This window comes from Xylocopa sonorina, chromosome 5 (assembly GCF_050948175.1).
Source record: "Xylocopa sonorina isolate GNS202 chromosome 5, iyXylSono1_principal, whole genome shotgun sequence".
Lineage (NCBI taxonomy): Eukaryota > Metazoa > Arthropoda > Insecta > Hymenoptera > Apidae > Xylocopa > Xylocopa sonorina.
The window spans coordinates 4,025,510-4,044,242 of record NC_135197.1 but is presented as its reverse complement, the minus strand read 5'-3'; the positions used below and the strand labels follow the sequence as shown (position 1 = coordinate 4,044,242).

General features: G+C 41.9%; 1 protein-coding gene across 1 annotated transcript; it reads left to right on the top strand.

The window, feature by feature from the left end:
* The first annotated feature begins 13,735 nt into the window (after positions 1-13,735).
* LOC143423459 (peritrophin-1) lies at positions 13,736-18,434 on the top strand. Its single transcript, XM_076894817.1, has 5 exons — positions 13,736-13,742; positions 14,212-14,460; positions 15,331-15,502; positions 17,467-17,489; positions 18,172-18,434. The coding sequence occupies exons 1-5, from the start codon at positions 13,736-13,738 to the stop codon at positions 18,432-18,434; spliced, it is 714 nt and encodes a 237-aa protein (XP_076750932.1).
* The last annotated feature ends 299 nt before the right edge of the window (positions 18,435-18,733 follow it).

Below are 18,733 nucleotides of genomic sequence, written 5' to 3'. Positions count from 1 at the left end.
AGCACGCGCTGATACATTTTCATCTTTCGCAAACGAATACTCGTACCATTTCCCTCGAATCGTATCCCAAACAAATGTAAATCATCGGAGAAATCGTCGGATTACCAGACGCTCGTGCAAGACACACTTTGCGCGGTGGAACGAGAGCATAAATCACGGACACTTATTAGCGGAACGACATCGGACCCCGTGCTCGCCTGGCAGTGCTCGCCGTAAACGCGAACGCTCTCCTTACAGGTAAACGCGCGGTGCGAAGCGGCGGGGGCAAAGGTCGTCGAGGCTGGCACAATAAAAAGGAACGGGGTCTGAAATTTTGAGGCTCGAAAAGACACTCACGCGTAATCTCTGCCTAATATGTAAAACGTACGACGGTAATTTCGCGAATTCAGTGAAACATCGGCGATGGCATGGCTCGCGCGGCCATAATCGGCCCGGGGAACGCTTACGTGCCACGGCTACCGAGGCAACATTATGGAAATAGGTCATCCGCGATGCAAATGGAGAAACTCGATGAGCGCGCCTCAGGTTTGCGGAAGCGGGTCGGTTAGGTGCGGCCCCGTGACGTTGCCAGGCGTCGCGTGCAAGGGGGTTAAGCGATTTCAGTAGATCGTTTCATAAGGTTCTCCTGGGCTAAGGACGGATGCTGTTGTCCGATTATTGGGAATTAATGTAAATAGAAGCCTGGCTGGATCGCGTAAGCCCGATTAAGCGACGCACGCGGCAACTCGACGGCCGGAAACTTGACTCACCTCCTGGGCGAAGGTGGAGAGGGTGCACCCGTTCGCAGGCATCCTGCTTAGGAACGCTCGCAAACTCGCCTCTGTGTACCCCTTGTCTCCGTTTCTGCCTGGCGTTCTCTCCGACCTAACCCACGCCATTACGAGCGATCGTGCATCGCATGTAGACGCCCTTCGAACAGTTCTAGTTACACGGTGTATCGGCGGAACATGCCTCGAAGGATCGGAAATGACCCTTCCTTAATGCTTTCTTAGCCTCGTACCACGAACTCGAGTAAATTCCTATTGCGTTGTCCCCGGGATCAGAGCGGTCGTTAACTGCAACGTTCCAAGCGAGCCTCGTGAACGGGATGCTGTTAAAAAGTTTACCGAATGGTGATTTCGTGTGCTGTGTACGAGCGTCCCGTGGCGTTAAACGGGCCATCGTCGAAACGGATGTCGGTTACGTTTAAGGCTTGATATTGCGCGTTGAATTTGTCCTCGAGTACAGTTTCTCATTGATTTTCCAGGATGCCTACGTTCCAAGGGACGCGGACTAATGTTTCGTTGAACGCTGATAGGTCGAATCAGGAACACCAGTGATTCGTTTATCGAATTCGTTGACCAAGTAACTTTCTACGATTCGACCTTGTTCCACGGCTGATGTTACGCTCAAAGAACGCCGTGGCTGCACTGTTGCTAACTGTTGCACGACATGCAGTGCGTCAAAGCGCTTTTCAAGGTAGCACGTACGTTTTCATTTGACGACCTACAATGGAACGAACCTGCATTCGAGGTAACGTTAAATGGCACATTCAATTTTCGGCACAACCGTGTTTCGAGCCGATGATTCGCCTGGAAGTACGCGTTTCTGTTTAAACGGAAATGCGTTGCCCGCGACACAATGACTGGTAGCGAAAATTCTAAATAAAGGCATTCTATTCGTACTAATGTGGAATGTAACTGGAAGTATGCTGTATTACGAAGAAGAACGTATTCGACGTTCCTCAGATGGAGTTCTTTGCCGCGATAATCGAAGCTACGAAATGTATTTCAACTTTGTATGTACCACGGATATTAGACGCTGACGTTATGTTACGAAAATTGATTTCGCGCAATATATCCCAAGAATCTGGTTCATTAATCTGTGTAGTATCTGGTTAGTAATCTGGTCCATTTATTAGGAAGCCGAAACGTCTTTACCACTGCGTCCATATTGTAGCGCGCGTGGAACGAAGAAACGAGCGTTTGAATTGAATAAGGTGTGGGCGGTTTGTAATAGCGAAGATGTAATTGTGAAAATGGGATGCGATTGTGGAGAGCGGTTTGCTAAATATTCTCGAATATTCAATAAACTTTATACGCTAGAAAGTGCGAGCGTGTATGCGAATATCTGGGAAAACAATGGAATACATGGAAATCTAGATGATAAAATCGAGAATGGCCGATGAGTGTATGTATAAAACGATATGCTTGCAAAGCGCTGAGTTAGTTTAAGAAGCGAAACGAACAATGTAATATCTTTAAATAAAATTAGCTTCAAAATCAATTTCAACCATTCTTCGGCAATAAATAATTTCAATTCTGACTGACAAGCACCAAACAATAGTCAGCGACGACAGAAATGACAGCCACCTCCGACAGTTTCCCGCGTCGTTCGCCAGAGCGTTCGCAGGCGGAGGACTAACGAAGGGGATAGATCACGCGTTTAACATACTCCCAGTGAAAGAGCCCCGGTAGAGGCGCGCCGCAGCCAGAAGGTTCTGACCCGTGAAAGTTTCTGAATAGTCGAGCGAAGAGTGAAAGGGTTCGAGCGCGCGATGAAGAGCGTCGGGCGAAGGAGTCCAGGTTTCGGATGTCGGCGGCCCCTGGAGGACGCGGTGCTCTTTGGAACGACTTGGAAAGCGTGATAAATAATATCCCGTGCCCATTGCGCCGAGCCGTGCACGGGAGCAAAGGGGCCCAGTAATTAAATGGAATTATTTAGTGTTATGAAAGGATGCGGTAATAGGAGTAACAGCCGCGATACCGGCCAACCAGGCTACGACGACCCCTCCTTCGGTGTTCTCGAGGATATGGAAAGGGTCTCGCGGTAGGGAAAGGGCGAAACGACGGAATTAACCGGCGTGGGATAAAGAGGGAAAGCGACAAAGGTCGAGCGAGCTTCTCGAGCGGGAAGAAAGGGGTTGGACGGGGGCTGGAACGGTGTGCATGCCGTAAGGGTCGACCGCAATGAATAGTTCATTTCTCTTTGAAACTTTGTTGGAGTACACGCCGGTGATGATTAGCGGAGACGACGGTGAAATTTGCCAAGTGACCGAGAAGGGCGAGGCGCGAGAGTAATTCGCAAACTGGCCTTGAAAATCGGGTAAATACCGCCGAGTTGACGACCTCGGCTGAGACCTCCTTAATATTCCGGATCCCGAGGAGCCGAAGAAATTCCGCTGCTCGTGTTTGCGTGCGTTAAATCCCATTTCACGTGGTTCCTTCGGATTTCCAGTGCTCTGCCTTTCTTTTGTTAGAGTGGAAGACCGATGAAATGGTTTAATCCATCGAAATATTACATTTTTTTTTTTTTCTTATTCGGAGACGTTCCCTTCTATATTCGTTGGGGTGGAAAGTTTGTTTGAAAACGCAGTGTCGACACGTGGAACACGTGTGGTAAACGTCACATCGGCGATGTGCCGCTTTATCAAGTCCCTACTTTATATCGTCCGCGCCAGCGCAGCGGTACATCGCTAGTAGTATCTTCTGCACTGGTCAGCCAATATCTGACATATTGGTAACGGTACTGGTATTCCTTATTTTCTCTTGTTCATTTCAGTCCTTTCCTTTCTGGATGTTACAATACACGTATATATATTATTCTTAATGTTAATAACAAAAAATTTCTTTAAATTTATATTAATTCTATAAGCGTATTTTAATTATCGTTTTAATTCTTTGTGCAAAAGTGATTAATTATAAAGGCACAAAGATATTTGGTACACAAAGTTACACCAAAAAGAAGTCGAAGCAAACTATACTTTGGCAGTTTCTATTATTCTCTTACGCTTACTGCTCGACCTCTGTTCTGCTCGCACGTTTAACGGGCTGAAGTAGCTCGAAAATAATAAAACCCCATATTTCAACGAAACTCCCATCGCTGAAGCAGCTATGCAAATTTCAAGAGGGACCTCTCCCCCACTCAGGATCGTAAGAGCGCACAGATCTGCTACTGACGTTTTTAATTATTCAGTAAAAACCTGAACGTCGATATAGATAGTTCGAGGTACTCGTACCTACATTATGTCACCTTTCAACATTCAGCTCATTAATCACCGCGATTTCTAGCATCGATGGAGAAAAATTTCCATCGCAGAGTTTTTATAAACTGGCTTCTTTTCGAGGTAAGAATTTTCAACATGTATTTTCTATTCGTTCATTTATTTTCTCGCAGATTGTCGGTGCATAGTGTACCGTGCACTTGTGGATGCGACTTCGTGACACACGATCCTTTATAAATATAAGATGACCTGTTAGAGATCTTATGGTACCGCGGTCAGACATTTTTACCACCGTCCGGACTTTTTGCTCGCCAAGGATTGTTCCAGACCAGACGGGTCAATCCAAATTTCCGTGAGGCCTGGTCGTGCTTGGAATGAAGGAAGGTTCTTCTACAATTTTCAAGCAATAACACTGTAGAAACATGTGTGCACTACTACATGATGAATCTACAATTCGGAGGATACTGAAAAATGTTCGGTCGTTAAATGAAAACGTCGATCGAATTGATATGTAATTCCCTATAAGCTATAGTAATTTATAACATATAAGAAAATACAGTTGAAAAATACAAAGCTTTCAAACAATGTGTCGTTTCAAATTTCTCGAAATTACGAAAATTAATGCACAGGAGAATTTGTTTCGATTCTAGATTTTCCACCGACGAGCGTAAAAAATAACGAATAGGAAAAAAGCGAGAAGCGCGCAGTCTGAGCAATGTGTCTCAAGAGGAAAATTAGGGTTCGACTTGTTGTTCGATTAACCATTTTCTCCGACTTCCTGGATCGCCATTCTCTATTTGGTTCCTCGCCCTGTATTGTGGCAATTACCGGCGTGCTGGGAAGCAATGCAGTTAACCAAACAAAAGGCCGTTATAGCCACCCTCGATATCTACACCTCTGCTTCCTGTTCTCGTTTATTTCGTCCCACCCTTTCGTCTCTCCTTTCACCACCGTCAGATATTTCGGTTGATTCTTGTTTTGTACTCTTCAAGAGAATGGTATCAGCGGCCATTGTCTGTGATTACGGCGATTTACTGTAAAAGCCATAAAAGGACAATAAAATCATCCTCTGCATATTCGATGCGGCGTATCTAGATAGCTGTACGTTTGTTCGAGTTTATGGCACGCTCTTTCGACGGTTGATAAGCATGGAACGGAATAACACGAGAGGATTCCAGTCAAAGAGATTGTGTTAAATACGATAAAGGATTTTTTCAAATTATTCCTCGGACATTTATATAGCCGCTTATCAATTAATTACCCCACATGCTCTCTCCCTTGTTCTTCAAGTTACAAGAAATTGAAATCTCACATAGCATTAAAAACTACACGTATATCACAACTGACTTTCTTTCGCAGCAGACGTCTACCAATTCTCGTAAGCCATTGTACCCGCTCGCAGCACCAGCAGGTAACTAATCCGCGTTACATCCCTCAACCGTAACCGGGCGAACTCACAAGGGCCGGCCAATTTCAGTCGGTCGATGGCCTGTTAGCTGACAGGAAATCGGCATCCAGGTTCAAAGAAAAAAGTAAAGAGGAACAAAAAGCGGCATGCGTCGATACGCTATCTCGAAGAACAAAAGCGTGTACGTATACACGACGACGCTAATCTCGTTGCGAACTCTTCAACTATCCCCGAATCGCTCGCGGCGCTCACGAAGATACGCTCGTTAACGGAGCCGAACTCGATCAGCGGAGCGTGGGATCATTCTGAAAAAAGAGCGAGCTAGAGAGAAAGAGAGAAAGAGAGAGAGAGAGAGAGAGAGAGAGAGGGAGAGGCAGCTGGTTGGAGGGAGTTTGGGTAGGAAGAAAACAAAGGAGAGGATCGGTCGAGGCAACGGGGCAGGAAAAACGTTGCAAATTGATTAACCGGCTGATCCGCGGAAATGAAAGCGAACACAGGGCCAGGGAATACAATGGCCGCGGAGGTGGGCACGGATCGCGTATCAAGTGGACTCGAGACACTCGAGGGTTAAATGGATCGGCCCGTATGAAGCCGTGCCGGGGTTACCGCGGCGAGTTGTACGAAGGGAGAGCTCCAGACGCGGCGGTCAAAGCGACGCGACGCCCGCTTATCTCGCTGGTTATTCAATTATGACAATTCGCTGGTAGGAGGGAGTACCTGTACGTTCCATGCACACAGCTCACTTTGTGCCGGTTGCGGAGGCCGTTTCGGAATAAATTCAGCACTCAAGAAGGTCTGCGATTGCCGTATGTGCTGCGCGTGAATCGGTGTGGAAAAGGTGAATGGGGCCTAGTGCGGTGGTTTCGTCCCCGCTGCTTGAGAAAGGACAACACGACGGTGAGCGTCCTTTTTGCGCCACCGTTCTCGCTCTCGCGCGCCCACTCTGACCTCGTCCGTTTCTCCCTCTGTCCAACCCCGCTCCCTCTATCTCTCAATTATTCTCTATTTCGCTCCTCGCCCCCATTTTTCCCTCCGCGCCTTCTCTATTTCCCTGCCTCGCTCTATTTCCCTTGTCTTCCCGTCTTCATCCTCCCCTCTGTTTCTCTCTCTTCCTCCTGGCTTTTCTGCAATCCACGCACATACACGTGGCGCACACAGAGCCGGGCCCTCGATATGCAAAATCGCTGAATACGGCCGTAAAACGCAGGCGGCGTGTACGCCAATATGGCGAGAGCGTGGCCGCCACGCTTTTCTCCCGTTCCTTTTACTACGCGTATCGCCGAGCACAGGGGCTGAATCGAGATATTAACGTTAACGTGCGAGCCTATAATGTTCTGCGAAGCCCTCGCCGCCGCCTCTGTCGCGTTACGGGCCACCAGCGCCCGGTGACCACTTCCGTTTCGTCGACGGCTGCCACTGCCACGACGATCCTACCTAAATTAGAGCAAGCTGCGTATCACTTTTTCTGTTCGATATCCTTCGCTTGACAAATTGTCGTTCGATCGTTCAGGTGTCGCGAGTGGCAGATGAAATTATGCTTGAAAGAAAGAAAAAGTGAATTTCTTTCTGGAGAACAGATCAACCCTGTCAATTTGGACGATTGGGTGGAAGATCGGTGATGATAGTTGAAATCGAAGATTAATTACTTGCAATCGTTTTTTGAGTAGAATCGATTCAAATCAAAAGCTATTAGAATTCTATTGCCTACGAATTAGAGGGGACTCGATTTCGATCAGTGCTAACTTACTTTATCTGTGCCGTTGATAGATCTTCAACGAGATTAAATTCCACTCTTCCAATAATTATGTTCAAATTTATAACAGATTCAGCGCGAAATGTAGATACATTCGATTGTTATAAAATTGGTATCGCGCGTTCTTGGAAGATTCGTTAATAGTACTTGAGCAAGTTCGAACGGTGCGAGTGATCGGAGTTATAAATATTGTTGTAGGTTCGTAAGTGGCGTAATACAATTTAAGAACGATCGAACGTGCAATTGCTCGTCGAAGAAATGCTGTTTGCATTCAACGAGTACGAATAACGAATAGCGTAAACTTTTTCCCCCGAACGACCGAGCCACCCTCGCTCGAGAACGACTCGCGTTGTCTCCAGGAGAGTTTCCAGCCATCGATTCGCATCGCGGACGAATAATTCAAGTGGGAGAGTAGGGACGACTCATTTCTCGAGGTGAACTTAATTTCCGCGTCGTTGCGAACGATCTGCCCTAAAACTCGAAAGAGATCGGCGTTCGCGAATGATCGAATTCAAATTATGGACATCTCGATGAAAGGGGGTTGAGACTGGTTAGGGACCAGATTCTGCTCTTCGATCACCGCTCTTTCCGTCTTACCAATTTCATTTAGATCAATTGAATAACTTCAATTCTCAAACGTTTCGAATGAAGTTACACTTGATTCTTTCAACTCTTCATTAATTCAAAATACATTTGCAACCGTGCGAACTCTTTCTGTTCTTTTGAAGTCGATAAAAGTATCCACTGTGCGCGATAACTGACGTTAAGACCAGAAAAATGATTAGAAATTGGCGTTGATTTAGTTTATCTACTATTCGAAGTCAGGTTCCTCAAGTATAATCGATTGAAAATCACGTAACTTGATTTGCAGAGACCAGGAACCTCGAATTTAAGTTACCCGCGCAAAACGACTCGCAGCCATGAACGTAAAGTAAAGTCACTTGAATTCGAGCAGCGATCTAAACTGAGACTCGAAAGTCGAAAGAGACGATCGAGGATCGTAGAACGATCGAATTGAGATTATGGGCGTCGTGAAGGAAAGCAAATGGGCGGGGGTTGGCGGCTGGTTAGGGGTCAGATTCGGTTCCCTCGATCGGCGCTACCAGACGCGTAACGAAGCGAATTCTTTTCTCGTTACTCGGTACATCTCGTTACGGGCGGCGGGACGCGCGGATGCGCCGTGATTTCCCGCGATCAAGAATTCCTCGCGTGCTTGCGAACAATAAAGTGTGATTAAATTCGAATTTCAAATGCCACGGAGATCTGCCGGGGCGCTTGAAGAAGTTGCCACTCTCTTCTCTCTCTCTCTTCCGCCTTACGCCCGGTTCTTCCATCCGTTCGGATCCCCGTTTGACCGCCGTGCCCGTCGATTCCTTCCCGTTGTAATCGCATTACTCGCCGGCGAATAATTCCGATTAAAACACGGCACGCTGGATTCCGCGCCACGCTCCGGCGAGCCCCGCGTATAATTTCAGATTACGCGTAAATAGTCGATGAGCCTCTAAATTTATCCCCGTTAATTGTTCGAACGAATTGAAAGATCGATAGGTGTCGTTTTAATCGTAAAACCTAAATACATTCCAATATCGGCGTAAACCATTTGTTCGTGCGATTCGTTAAAATTGTTCGCTTCAATTAATCATCTTAATCGGGTATATGTATTTTCAATAAAGCTTGCAATCTGCGATTTCATTTAGGTCCCATTAGGTAATAATATATAAATAAATCGCACTTTATAGACGGTTCGGATAACCACAAGGAAATAATTGCTCGGTAAACAGGTCAATGTCGGATACCATGGCGAATTTAACCGTGACCAAGATAAAGAACCGTTGATAAGACAATGACAGATTAAATTTCCTACACGTGTATTTTACTATCGCTAGATCATTCTGTTTGAAATATACATCTACGTCGCTCATGACCGCACATATTTCCACCACTTAATCACCCGAGGTCATCGAATTATTGAAAACTGAAGGCACGTGGTAATTCCATTAGAGCAGCAATTTATCGCAAACGATCTTAATCGAGGTCGATGGAATAAGGACAACACCTTGCTGAAATTACGTAAATATTTGTGTTATCTTGTGAATACTTCAACTAATATCAGCTAAGTACCGTACGAACTACGGTGTGGGTATTATATAAAAACAGAATTGTGGGGGGGGGGGGGGGGGAATAATTTGGAATTGTATTACGTGATGTAACTCTGGTAAAGTGAAATTCCTTATACAAGAGAAGCATTCACCTTTTACAATTACTTTTTTATATAACTGATACAAAAGAATGCGTTGTTGATTTATTCGCCTCTTATGGCTGTTTCATTACGCATCCTGCATTTGTTAATTCCTCCACAAATATTCGTCGATTTTAGATAAAACAAAATTCATGTTTCACCCAAAATACGATGCCATCTTCTCTTTCAGCTGGAAGCAGCAACCATCTTGTCTGACACTCACTGGGACGCTCCACCAGAAGAATCGAATGGAAGTCGCATCACGGAACCAAAATAGCGCGCCGTTATTCATTAATACCATTTTATTTCTATTTCAAAGATCGCGAGAAATTCAACGAAATCGTTCAGAGTGTACGCGGGTGGTAAAAATATCCGGCGCGCGCGATGGTCGATGGAAAACGCGTGTTAAACTCGCGTTTTATGACATCGAAAAGGATTTCCAGGTCGCGTACAGACCATGAAATCTCAGCTCGCGCCTACGTTCCATCGGGTCCAGGATTGAACGCATTCTATCGCGTCGTTTCATCCGCGAGGCTCTCGCTTCCCACCGACTTTCCTTGAAGCCCGTTCGAAAAAGGGAATCGATATCGTTGCGCGTTGGATCTTATTGCCGTTGCCAAAAGCCACGAGTCACGCGGGCTGCCCGCGGTGCGTCGCGAGAGGGTGCGCGGAAAAGCGAAGGGTGCGTGCCCCCGTTCAGGAGAAACAGAGAGGCGAAACGGGGAACCTGAGGCGAGTCCGTTGTGTGGAAGCGTTGGCACACACGTTTGTACGGTGGGTTTCTCGACAATAGGCATTGTGCACCCGCCATAACCAGGAGCCGAACGCGACAGCACCACGCCAGCATTGTCCGAATGTCAGCCAAAGTTCCTTCTCTCTCTCTCTTGCTCTCGCTCTTTCTCTTTCTCTCTCCTATTAACCCCCATGCCCTCGACCGTTCTCTTTGCTTCACGCATATGTGTACAGTTTCTTAAAAGCTCGCCGTTTCCACTTTCTTTCATTTTTCAGATATTTATATTTATATAGGCGCCCGTAAGTTATGAGTACGAGGACACTCGTAACAGCAGGTCGGCTGGTTATGATGAATATGTACGAATGTATATAATAAATTGAATAAATTAAAGGAAAATGTTTAAGAAATTTTCAGCGACTCTGGATCTGTTCGATATGTCTATCTTGTTCCTCCTCTTCTTCGTTTCTATTTTTTGGGGAGCTCGAATAGATACGGTTTTGTCGAACTTGATAGTGAATTGAGATGAATGATAATTAAATCAACTAATTTAATACTAGAAGCACTCTTTAGTATGCAACCATTGAAATGTCGCGTTAGAAGCTATTGTTAGAACGAGTTGGACTGTCTGCAGCCAATCAATCTGTCCATGTTATAAATATTTAATGTTAATAATATATTAAAAGTGAATGTGTGATTCATCGATGTATTTGTATGAATACTAGCGATACCTTTTTCAATTACGTGGAAACGTCGAATAAAAACATCGTAAACCTATAATTTTATAAATATTTCCGCAAGTAAATCACCGCGTAAGGCCTTGCGAGCAATATCCGGTATTAATTTATCGAGCCGACAGAATTCGTAAGAGATTGAATCGCGAATGTACCGAACAACATTTTATCTGGCAGTAGAGCACAGTGCTAGTAACGCTAATGGAGTTTATCATAGTTTGGTCGATAAGAAAACAGGGCGCGATGTAAGGCCGTACATCGCCGATCTACGCAGACAACGACAATTAATCGGTCGATCGAGTATGTAAAGCGAATCTGAAATTTGGTCAGATAAGTTGAATCCACGGTAATACTCAGATTAGATACTTGGTGCGTTATTTCCTTTAACGAAGACAATATGAACTGTAAGGCAACTGCTTTAATTGGTACAACTACTTAGCTAGAAATTACTATAGCTCATTTAAATTGTTCCGTGCGAAACTAAGGAGTATAGGTCAATCATTAATCGTACCATCCTTTCTTACTTCGTAATGTGTAAAACATTATTCGTTTGCATCGATGAAGTAGTAACACAATTTATATGTTAGCCGTCTCTTGAAAGATTGAAGTGAAGTAAACGTTTCTTGAGAATCGATAACCAGAGACGTGAGTTATGTCATTATTATCGTATCGAACATTGTTACTTCACAATTCACTCTTCGAATTTATTTAATCATTCTGAACCTATAATATATATATACACTCTTTCACCACTGCAATACCTTCTTGAAAGTAATTGTTTACTAATCAATTGTTGCTCTAATCAAATATTAGCTGCACTAATTGGATCGGTCAGGACTTTTCCAGCCTTCTTTTCCACAGCATTTGCAATCCCGTGATCTACATGCACTCCGAAAACCCGCAGTTCCCACACTACTCAGACGATATAGACAAGAACAACTCAAAGGTCAGACACCCGTGCAACTGCAGTACTTCGACTGCAACTTTGAGCTACCTGCGTCTATGGCATGTCCTGATGGCCTCCAGTTCAACGAGGAGAAACAAGTCTGCGACTACAAGTGGCGAGTGAAATGCCATCCTCATCCTAAGTGTCCAAAGAAACGTGGCTACTGAACGGATTTTTAATCATTTTTCCTTAATTTTGAGACAATCGATATAATGATTAGGTTTAATGTTAACAATACTGTACGAATAACTCTGTATATAAACATTCTGACTTGTCACCATTTATGTATATGTTAAGTGATACGCAGAAATTGAGGAAACGAATGTTCTCTAACAATAAAGCTATTTGAAGAGAGAAATGGAAATAAATTACCCTATTTTATATCGCATATGCTTTCCTTTACTATTCCAGCTTTTCTTTCCTTATCCGTTGTTAGGTTCGAGAATGATATTGAATTTGTGATCGAAATCTCTATCAAGATTAAATTGAAGTCTTGTCGGACAGTGGTTGAAAACGTAAAAATAAACTTTTACATTTAGAATATAAATAAAGTTAAATCTATTTTTAATCGATCGATTAATAAGAAGTATGAAACGATTATATAGTATTGCTGTTCTTTCTATACGAGCAATCAAATTTTCTGTGGCGATAATTGTACTGCCGACAATTATGCTTTACACGATGTAACAAAGTAATACAAATTGTCCTGTGGAATTAAATCGTTTTTATTACTTATTTTATTTAATTAAAAATTAAAAACTTAGTTTTTGAGAAACCATTTATATCAACTTATCGAATCTTGTTGATATATCGACGTTATACTTTTGTCTGTTCTAAGAAAAATGAAATGTTTCCGTTGCGTCACGATTTCTCCAATTTTTTCGCTATACTTTGACAATACGAAATAACTGAATGTTCGAACAAATAAGTGGAGGACATTGGATCACCGTTGCATGTCCATAAAAATCTGAAGAACATTCTGCAATGTTCAGTTGTTGATCACTCTGTCGTAATCCTAAAAAAATCAGCTAGTTTATCACGTTAATCAGGTCTTTAAACTCGAAGGACACTTTGTAGAAAAATCGAAGTTCCGCTATCGAAAAGCAATTATATCCATAAATGTTCACCAATTCATTGTACTAATTAGTTGATACAAATATTTCTTTTTATTTTACTCTTCTGCCTTCGTTTGTCCAGCTGTCACCAGCTGTATAAAATTAATTAATGTTAGGTACATACATTCCCTTTTTATTTATTTCAATTAAGGGAGCATAAGGCACACCTCAATTTCATATGAAATGAATCTTCGCACTTTGACTTGTCGCTAGCGCGTGCACAAAGCGAATCATTTGAACAAAAAATTATAAGAATAGAAAAGACAATGGGAATGTATTGCATAAACACCTCCCATGCGAGTAGAATAATATGCAAATCGATGGAATAAAGTTGTATGGAAATTACAATTAAATCTATGACACCCTGCAAGTGACTCTCTTTATTTTCTCTAATAGATGCTCACGTACAGCGTCATTAATATCTCAAGCTCGGTGCGGCGCTCTGAACGAACTGCGCGTTCATGCTGACAAATGCTCTTAAAAGATTTCGCAACATACAAAATTATGAAACTATTTCCGGGAACCGGTTACAAACTGTACGATGGCTCGTGTTCAGTGTCTCGGATTATTTTCTTGAAATAATCGAATTCCAGATTGTATCGATCTCGTAACAAAGGTAACACGTTCCTACACTAATGGCGTATATCGTAGTTCGGTTGATAAGGATATTCGGCGCAAAGTTATTTGGTATGTCACAGATGTACGCCGATAATGGAAATTAATCAGTCGAATGAGTATATAAAGCCATCGAATTGGCGGAGACAAATTAAATTTACAGTATATTACGTAGTGAGAACACTTGGTGTGTATTACCTTCATAAAGTCAAAATGAAAGGTAAGCTAATTGCCTTGGTTGGCGAGAACTACTTCGCGGTTTGAAAGTGGAGGTAGCAACTGATCGAAACTCGTATTACTTGTTTAATTAAACAATGACAAAATTCATAGTTAATCGTTCATTGAACTACTGACGAGTAAAGGGGTTGATTCTTAAGAACTGCTAGGGCAAAGTTGTATCGCTTTCCTTTTTATTTTACTGTCAATATCTAACATGTACTCTGAACGCAAAGAACGTAGAACCGTTCGTTTTCGTTATTAATTATAGAAACATGACACAAACCTTTTAAAATTACTCGAGACAGTGTAAAATTGAAACAATTGCTTCATTCGAAAATAGCCTTCCTTTCTTGATATCACTATTTCTCTCGAAGTTGAGATTGATCTCGTTGAAATATTTATCAAAGAAAAAAAATAAGGATCGAACAGCATACACGAAATTAATTGGTCTGTTATAATATTTTCACCAGCCTTGTTTTTCATCGTATTCGCGGCCTTCGTGGTCTACGTGTACTCCGACAACATATTGAAGCCACAGTGTCCAGACGAAATAAATGACAAAAACATGATGGTTAGACATCCGTGCAACTGCAGTACCTACTTCGTTTGCACCGTGGATCCGCCAATTCCTATGGAGTGCCCTTCAGGCCTCCAGTTCAACCAGGAGAAGCAGGTCTGCGACTTCAAGTGGCGAGTGAAATGCCATCCTCGTCCCGAGTGTCCCCCATACCAAATTTGAGCAGCGAATTTGAGACGAAGCAACACCTCGGGTCAACGTTTGTAACATCGTTCCGATAATTGTGAATTGCAAATCTGTCATTCTTGTCACATTGCACCCTTTAGTTCGATATAAGAGAAATCTATAGGAACTTCAGAACAAAATTTGTTGAAGCAACAGGAAAATCGTATGTTTCGAACCATCGGCACCTGCCAACGAGCACAACGGAGTTTTATCCAACTATTTAACGCTTTTATAATTACACAGAATATTATGTACATGCACAAATAAATACGTTATATTTAAAGATTTACTTCGTATTTACTCTCCTGTGTTTATTCCATGGAAATTTGAATATAGACGTTGATTTCGAGGTGGAGAGAATTCTCTTCGTGTTAAGACGAAGTTCCCTTTATTGTACAAGTGTAAAAAGTGCAAACGAAATAAACATTAAGATTTAGTATATATCCTTTCTTACTTCGTAATGTATACACACTATTCGTTTACATCGATGAAACAGTAACGCAATTTATGTAGCCGTATCATGAAAGAATGAAGTGAAATAAACGTTTTTTGAGTATCGATAACCTGATAAGTGAATTATGCCATTATTATCGTATCTAACATTGTTACTTCACAACTAGCACTTTGAATTTATTTAACCATACTAAAGCTATATCACATGTACATTCTCTCACCACTGCAATACATTTTTAAAAGTAATCGTTTATTAATCAATTGTTGCTTTAATCAAATATTACATGGACTAGTTGGATCGGTTACGACTTTTCCAACTCCCTTTTTCGCTGCATTCGCGATCCTAGTGATCTATAACTTGTGATCGATAACCCTCTGTCGCCACACTGGCCAGACGATGTAGACGAGAACAACTCAAAGGTCAGACACCCGTGCAACTGCAGCACTTACTTCGACTGCAACTTCGAGCCACCTGCGCCTATGGCATGTCCTGGTGGCCTCCAGTTCAATGAGCAGAAACAAGTCTGCAACTACAAGTGGCGAGTGAAATGCGAACCTCATCCTGAGTATCCAAAAAAGCCTGGCTACTGAACGGCTTTTTAATCATTTTTCTCTAAATCTGGGACAATCGATATAATGATTAAGTTTAATCTTAACAATACCACTCGAATAACTCTGTACGTAAATATTCTAACCTGTCGCTATTTATGTATATGTTAAGTGATACGCAGAAATTGAGGTAACGAATGTTCTCTAACAATAAAGCTATTTGAAGAGAGAAATGGAAATAAATTACTCTATTTTACATCGCATATGCCTTCTTTTACTATTTCAGTTTTCCTTTCCTCATCCGTTGTTAGGTTCGAGAATGATATTGAATTTGCGATCGAAATTTCTATCAATATTAAATTGAAGTCTTGTCGGGCAGTGGTAGAGAACGTAAAAATAAACATTTACATTTAGAATATAAATAAAATTAAGTCTGTTCTTAATCGATCGATTAATAAGAAGTATGAAACGATTATTTAGTATTACTGTTCTTTTTATACGAGCAATCAAATTTTCTGTAGCGATAATTGTACTACCAATAACACGTTGTAACAAAGCAATAAAATTTTTCCTGTTGAATTAAATTGTTTGGCAGCGTCTTTTATGCAATCGAATAAAAATTAAAAACTTGGTTTCTGAGAAACCATTTATATCAACTTATCGAATCTTAATCACGTATCGACGTTATATTTCTGTCCGTTTTAAGAAAAATTAAATGTTTTTGTTTCGTCACGGTTTCTCCAACTTTTTCACAATAATTTGACAATACGAAATAACTGAAAGTTCGAACACATAAGAGGAACATTGGATCACCGTTGCATGTTCATAAAAATCTGAAGAACATTCTGCGATCTTCTGTTGTTGCCCACTCTATCTTAATCCTAAGGAAATCAGCTACCAGTTGTAGGCAGAGAAGTGAAAAGGGCGATGAGGAGGTTAGGGCCCACATGTTCGACAGCCGCGTCGAGTGAGACGATGACGGGTTTTATGGTTGGGACTCGACCTGCAGAAAAGTGACCCAGACGGGGTCCGGATAGAATATGAGTACCGTAAAACCTGGTCATCGTCGAAAAGCCGGGAAAGTCTCACCAAGTGGGGAGCACCTTGACGGAAATGTAGGAGTAGGCGTTTTGAGAAGACCTAATTGGTGGAAAACGTCAACGCCTACTGCCTAGAATAACCTTAAAAGCCTAGACACGAGAGGCAATCAAACCAGAGTTTTTGTAATAGAGCTAGAGAAGGTTAAGCGAGCCAAAGCGTTAGAAATTATCTTTTTTGAATTGTCTATCTCCGAATCCCAATGCCCAAGATAGTTCCTCCTACACAGTCTGATTTTAAACTCGATGGACACTTCGTAGAAAAATTGAAGTTTCGTTGTCGAAAAGCAATTACAGCCATAAATGTTCACCAATTCATTATACTAATTAAATGATACAAATATTTCTTTTTATTTTACTTTTCTGCCTTCGTTTGTCCAGCTGTCACCAGCTATATAAAATTAATTAATGTTAGGTATATACATTCCCTTTTTATTTATTTCAATTAAGGGAGCGCACCACAATTTTATATGAAATAGATCTTCGCATTTCAACTTGTCGCTAACGCATGCACAGAGCGAATCACTTAAACAAAAAATTATAAGGATAGAAAAGATAGTGGAAATGCATTGCATAAATATATGGCATGCAAGTAGAATAATATGCAAATTGATGAAATAAAGCTATATGGAAATTACAATTAAATCTATGACACCCTGCAAATGACTCTCTTCATTTTCTCTAATAGATGCTCACGTAAAGCGTTATTAATATCTCAAGCTCGGTGCGGTGCTCTAAACGAACTACAGGTTCATGCTGCCAATGTTCTTAAAAGATTTCGCAACATTCAAAATTATGAAACTATTTCTGAGAACGGGTTATAAACTGTACGAAAGCTCTTGTTTAGTGTCTCGGATTATTTTCTTGAAATAATCGAATTTCAGATTGTATCGATCTCGGAACAAAGGTAACACGCTCCTACATTAATGGCGTATATCGTGGTTGATAAGGATATTCGGCGCAAAGTTATTTTGTATGTCACAGATGTATGCAGATAATGGCAATTAATCAGTCGAATGAGTATATAAAGCCGTCGAATTGGCGCAGACAAATTAAATTTGCAGTATATTACGTAGTGTGAACACTTAGTGTGTACTATATTTGTAAAGACAAAATGAAAGGTAAGCTAATTGTCTTGGTCAGCGAGAAATACTTCGCGGTTTGAAAGTGGAGGTAGCAACAGATCGAAACTCGTATTACTCGTTTAATTAAGCAATGACAAAATTCATAGTTAATCGTTCCTTGTACTACTGACGCGTAGAGAGACGCTGATTCTTAAGAATTGGTAGCGCAGAGTTGCATCGCTATTGGAGCAAATGGAGTAGTTGGATTTTTCTTTCTGTTCTTTTCTTTTTATTTTACTGTCAATATCTATCTTGTACTCTCAACGCAAGGAGCACAGCATCGTACGTTTTCGTTATTAATTATAGAAACATTGCTACCTTTCAAAATGACTCGAGACTTGATTCTTGATATCACTGTTTCTCTCTAACTTGAGATTGATTTCGTTGCAATATTTATCAAAGAAAAAATATAAGGACCGAACATCATACACGAAATTAATTGGTATGTTATAATATTTTCATCAGCCTTGTGTTTCATCATATTCGCGGCCCTCGTGGTCTACGTGTACTCCGACAACGTACTGAGGCCACGGTGTCCAGACGACTTAAACGAGACCAATATGATGGTTAGACATCCATGCAACTGCAGTACCTACTTCGTTTGCACCGTGGATCCGCCAATCCCTATGGAGTGCCCTGCAGGCCTCCAGTTTAACCAGGAGAAGCAGGTCTGCGACTACAAGTGGCGAGTGAAATGCCACCCTCGTCCCGAATGTCCCCTGTCCTAAATTTGAGGAACGAATTTGAGAAGAAGTATCACCCCGGGTCAACGTTTGTAACATCGTTTCGATAATTGTGAATTGGGAATTGCAAATCTGTCATTCTTGCCGTGTAAAGTACAGAATTCGTTAAAACAACAGGAAAATCGTTTCTTTCGGACCATCGGCACATGCCAATGTGTGCAACGTTGATTTAGCCAATTATTTAATGCTTTTATAATTACACGGGATACTATGTACATGCACAAATAAATACATTACATTTAAATATTTACTTCGTATTTACTCTCCTGTGTTTATTCCATGGA

Bases quoted from the DNA above. Each gene is read 5' to 3' on its own strand.
- LOC143423459 (XM_076894817.1), top strand. The intron at 14,461-15,330 runs GTCCCCCATACC...CACACTGGCCAG, and splicing joins ATGCCATCCTCGTCCCGAGT to ACGATGTAGACGAGAACAAC. The intron at 17,490-18,171 runs GTAACACGCTCC...TATTTTCATCAG, and splicing joins GTATCGATCTCGGAACAAAG to CCTTGTGTTTCATCATATTC.